Genomic DNA, 5,391 nt, shown 5'->3' with positions numbered 1-5,391 from the left:
TATTTCTTTATCATTTTTAATATATAAATTATAAAAAATATGCATCGATAAAAATTATTAAAAAAAATTACATAAGCAACAAAGATTAAAAATTTTATAAAAACTTAAATTTATGTTACTTAAAACCACATAAATTTATATTATGCAAAATTATATTTTTTAACACTTTTGACTTTTTTTTAAAAAAAACCTTAAATTTATGTATTAAAATTTAATATTATTTTCATTATAATTTGTTAGTATTCTTTTTTTTATTTAATTTGATTTTTTAATGGAATTAATGTCTTTTAATTTTGTTTTATTTTTGACGTGGTGTTTTCAACCATTACATACGGTGATTTCGTGGCAGTTTGTTATTCACTAGAAATAACAAGTTCAAGTGTGTGTTCTCCATTGTCGCATCCCCACACGGCACACCCAACGCCAACCAACCAAACTTTCAACACGTAACCATTTCTTTCATTTTCTCTATTTTTGGGTCTTTTTTTATTGGTTAAAGTATATATATATTTTAATTTGTTAAAAAAATTTTAAAATCATCTTTAAATTTTATTTTATTTTATTTTATTTTTATCTTAAAAATTTTTTATTTACATCAAATATATTTTTTATAGCTAATTTTTAAAAAAATTTAGAATTAATTTAATAATAATTATACGAGAACAATTTTTAATACAAACAACTCAAACATAATTATTATACATTATTGTTAAATTAGTCATAAATTTATTAAAATAAAATTAAAATAAAATAAAATTTAAAAATATTTTAAAATTTAAAAAGATTGACGTTTCGATCTCTTTGAACTACTCCTAGTTGCACAACCAGTTATGGTGTCACGTTATTCGTAACGTGAGTGCGGAAAGGGGGTGGATAACAGGCCAATTCAACAGTTTTGAAACGCTATTTAATATGTCGGTTTCACACGTTGGACTAGATCGTTTTCTTCGCCGGTTTCCAGTTGAACAGAAAATAAATTGTAGCTTTTAATAATAATCAACATACTTTTATCAAGCTGCAATATTTGAATTTTTAAATAAATTTAAAAAAACTATCACTTAAATTTGATAATTGAGTGTATTTTTCAAATGTGGACAACATTATGTAGATTGAAAACAAATTGGATTTTGTAACTTTAAAATTGATTTGTACAAAATTTAATATTTGAAATTATAATTTATGGAATATACTCAACATTAGCCCTTATAAATTTAGAGCACCTAGATCGTAGATAGTCAAAAGTTTTTATAATTCAGTTATTCGTACAAGAAAAATCTTAGTTAATTTTAACTTGAGTTAACTATTATCACAAAAACATGTCTTCGAGGGGGAGAGGTAGGAGGCCGAGTAAGAGAAGAGATAGATCTACCATCAATCACCAGAACATTAGTAGTATCTGTTAAAAGTTTTCTTAACATTAACTTTTCTAGTTAAACTTTGTCAATCCTTCACTCATGTTGAGTGCATAGAGAGCTTTGTAGAATATGCTGGGAACGAGTGTTTTCTGATGCTGGTATAAATAACTCATAGTTTTCTTAACATGAACATTGATTGACAGGATCCTTCAGCCATACTCTACAACCTAGCATGGCGGAAGATACGAATACCTTAAGTTATTGGTTGAATTGGAGGTTCTTCCTCTGTGCACTATGGATTTTGGCTGCTATGGGCCTAGCATCGTTTTTGATATGGAGGTATGAAGAATTCAGAAAATCAAGGAATGAGAGGAGAGAAAGGCAGCGGCGGCGAGAAACGGCTGGCTCTCTGTACAAGGGTGAAGCGTGGAATACATGTCTTAAAGGAATACATCCTTCTTGGTTGCTTATTTACAGGATTGTGTCTTTTCTTGTGCTTCTGATTTTGCTCATTGTTAATGTGATTGTTGATGGAGGTGGCATATTTTACTTCTACACTCAGTAAGCTACATTACTTGTATATTCTATATTTTGCTCTTGTATGGAACTGTGTAGTGATGGCTATTTAGATAGATTATTAAATTTATGCTTATGCTTTCCTGAACTTAAAAAGATAAGATGCCGAAGCCTCTTAGAATTAATAAAATTTGCAGCTTACTTAGCAAAAAATGGTGCTTGTCTCTTTGGATGGTGAATACTATTGGACTCATAGTTGGTACTAAACTTTCTTGCATAGTTCATTTTCTTTTGAGGTCTCATATTGTGCATGGTGAAGATTCTTCATTAAATTCGCAGTGCTTATGATGACATATTGCATGTATTGGGTTGTCAATACTCATGGGATAAAGAAGTATTGGTGGAAAGGGATTAATTGTTATGAGTAACCTTTTCTTGTCTATACATATATGGTGATTCTTTATTTTTATTTTTTTTTTTGAACAGGTGGACTTTCACTTTGGTCACCATTTACTTTGGGGTAATACTTCATAATGTCTAACTCAATAGCATTTCTTTGATCTCTGTCTGCTTTTACAGAAAAGGCAAGGGATGGTCAAGGGATTCGATCCAATGTTAGAATTTCTGCATGATTTTTTTTGTAAATTTTCACCAGTTATCAAATTCTTTCATGTGTTGTTGTCTAGCCGCCGACCTTCTTTATCAACAACCGAATTTTACATGAGGGTGAAAACTTACACACAATCTAGTCATGTGAGATTTTCACAGGAGAGGATCTATTTCCAGAAGGGGGGTGTTGTTCTAGTCATTTTCAGAGTTCATAACTTCATATCCTCTCTAGATAAAATAATTGAACCTATAAGTCAACTATCTTTTTCAATGTTTTCAGTTCATATCTTCTAAAAGTGAGTAGTGACTTATGCCATCACTTTCTTTTTCAGCTTGCATCTTGTTTCTCCATATATGGATGTTGTTTCAACCACAACAAACTTGAGGCCAACACTGCAGATTCTGAACAAGGAACTTATTCGGCTCCTATACTTGATGGGGCGGTAGAGCGTAACCTGATCAAGAATTCACACACTGATCAGGAACCTCACACTTGGAATCCTGCTGGTGCATGGGGTTATATGTTTCAGATCATTTTTCAGGTATTTTGCATTTTTTCCTCAATGATTTTGTTAACATAGATCTCTTCATGCATATACATTATTATTCATTTTTTGTTTTTACTATTCCAATGTCCCTGTTCTCTTTTACCTTTCAATATAACTGCATGTTTTTACCTTTTTTCATCAACAAGAAGTACTTTTGTAGAAGGCTGAGATGCAATTTCTGCATTGCACTCTTGTGTTCTATTTGTTGTTGCCTTATGCATCCTGAAATTTATTTTCTTATTAATTGGGTAGAGGCATTCTATTGATTTTCATTTTCATTTATATATAGACTTCTGCAGGTGCTGTAATGCTCACCGACTTAGTATTCTGGCTCGTTATTTATCCGTTTATGACAGCCGCCGATTTCAGGCTGCACTTTGTAAGTATTATCTATTTTGTTTTCAGTCTATCATTTATCCTTGTAAATTATACATACGGGATTAAATGTTGAAATCATTAAATCAATCAGGATTGAATATCAATGTTACTAGGGATCTGTTCTTCCAAGATATTTTCCTCTCTACTCAAGATTTATGCACTTGTCAATTTGCAGTTTGATGTTTGTATGCACTCTGTTAATGCTATTTTCCTCCTCGGCGACACGGCATTAAATTGCATGGTGAGTTCTTGTTATTTTTTTTTCTGTTTCCACCCTGCACTTTCGGGTTCTGCAGTTTATAATTTTTGACTTAGTTAATCTTGTTCAAATTTACAAATATTTCTTCTGAATACATGCAGAGATTCCCAATGTTCCGGTTTGCATACTTCATCTTGTGGACTGGTATATTTGTGATTTTTCAGTGGATCATCCATGCTTGTGTTTCACTTTGGTAAAAATACGTATCCCAGCTTTCGATTTTTGCATTTTGATCGACAAAATTTGCTGCTGTTGATTATTAATATATCTAACCTTTATTGCAGGTGGCCTTACCCGTTCCTTGATTTGTCGTCGCCATACGCACCCTTGTGGTATGTTCTTAATCTCAAGTTCTATTTCTCACCATCACTCAACCTTAAAATTTGTTGCCATAGTCTTAACTCTTTCATATGTGAGCATATCTCTATATTTCAAAAGCTACAACAATTTTCTTTTAATGACCTATTAAGTTGAATAATTTGCTAGCAATTTGGCATGAAGCCCTAATGTTGAGCTTTGTTTAGGTACTTTGCTGTGGGTGTCATGCACATTCCGTGCTATGGCGCCTTTGCTTTGGTCGTCCGGTTGAAGCACTTGTGGTTGTCAAGAACGTTTCCGGAGACCTGTCAGTTTATCCGGTGATACTAAACTCCACTCCACTCCACTCCCATTCCATAACCCCCACAAAATTGTTCATGGGATCTTGTTATTTTTATTTATTATTGTGGGCGATAGATACTTGTATGTAAGATTCAAGATTGAGTTCATATAAAAGTTCTCTTCTCTATTTTGTAAGCTCATGTTTATGTTGTCTTGCTTCTGTGTGAAATATTCCACCCTATCCCTACGTTCATCAAATTAGAATAATTTTATTAATTAAAGGTGAAGGGGAGCTTTGGAGCAACGTTTAAGTTAATTCCGTGTGACCTTAAGATCACAAACCGTGGAATCAACCAACAACAACAACAAAAGCTTGTCTCACTAGGTGGGACTGACTACATAAATTAAACAATGCCATTGAACTCTGTCATGTATTATATCTACAGAAAGATCGTTTACATGTAGGTCTCGTTTGACCACCTTATAAATGGTCTTCTTAGGTTATCTTCTGCCTTTTACTCCAAACTGTGAAATCAACCACTAACCACTAATGTAATTATCGAATTAGACCATTTGCAGGTACAAAACAAAGGTAAACTAACGCATTGTCACTTATGATGGTCATTGATATGGTATAATTAATAGTCATAATCCATAATAATCATAAATTGGTAAATAAAGAGGGCAGTGAAATGTATTGGCCAATTTGCTAAATCTAGTCAACTAACGAAGGCTGCTATATATGGTTTGACCAGCTGCTTATTTGCCTCTCTACAAAGACTTTTTTGTGGTAGGTGATGTTTTCGTTATTTTCAGAATTTGACCGTTTTTATTTAGTTAAACAAAAAAACAAAGCTCTAATTCATAAACCATCTATCATTAGTTATAGACTTTAAGTGGAGTCAATATCGGAGGTCAGTGTTAGACATGATATGAAATTAAGACAAAATCACACATTTCATATATGTTACCTACTTCAATAAAATTATCAAAAATATCTTTCCATGAAAGTTATTTATTTAGTCACATTTTAAAAATGTGGTTTATAGAAAAAATAATGAGTTAAAGAGAATAACAATACTTTTAAATAGAAACAACACTTTTACAATATGCTAAAATTAAACGT

The 5,391-nt window shown here is 31.9% G+C and overlaps 1 protein-coding gene across 1 annotated transcript; it reads left to right on the top strand.

Moving 5' to 3' along the window:
* Nucleotides 1–1,558: 1,558 nt before the first annotated feature.
* LOC107488795 (uncharacterized) lies at nucleotides 1,559–4,460 on the top strand (the record flags this gene model as incomplete). The annotated part of the gene is given in 8 exon segments (XM_016109570.3): nucleotides 1,559–1,916; nucleotides 2,358–2,391; nucleotides 2,813–3,022; nucleotides 3,318–3,407; nucleotides 3,582–3,647; nucleotides 3,767–3,858; nucleotides 3,950–3,997; nucleotides 4,190–4,460. Coding segments are annotated over 8 exon segments (987 nt in total). The 3' UTR covers nucleotides 4,308–4,460.
* Between the last annotated feature and the right edge of the window lie 931 nt (nucleotides 4,461–5,391).

Source organism: Arachis duranensis, chromosome 5, assembly GCF_000817695.3.
Source record: "Arachis duranensis cultivar V14167 chromosome 5, aradu.V14167.gnm2.J7QH, whole genome shotgun sequence".
Classification (NCBI taxonomy): domain Eukaryota; kingdom Viridiplantae; phylum Streptophyta; class Magnoliopsida; order Fabales; family Fabaceae; genus Arachis; species Arachis duranensis.
Note: the sequence above shows the minus strand (reverse complement) of the source record. Positions and strands in the feature narration are given on the sequence as shown.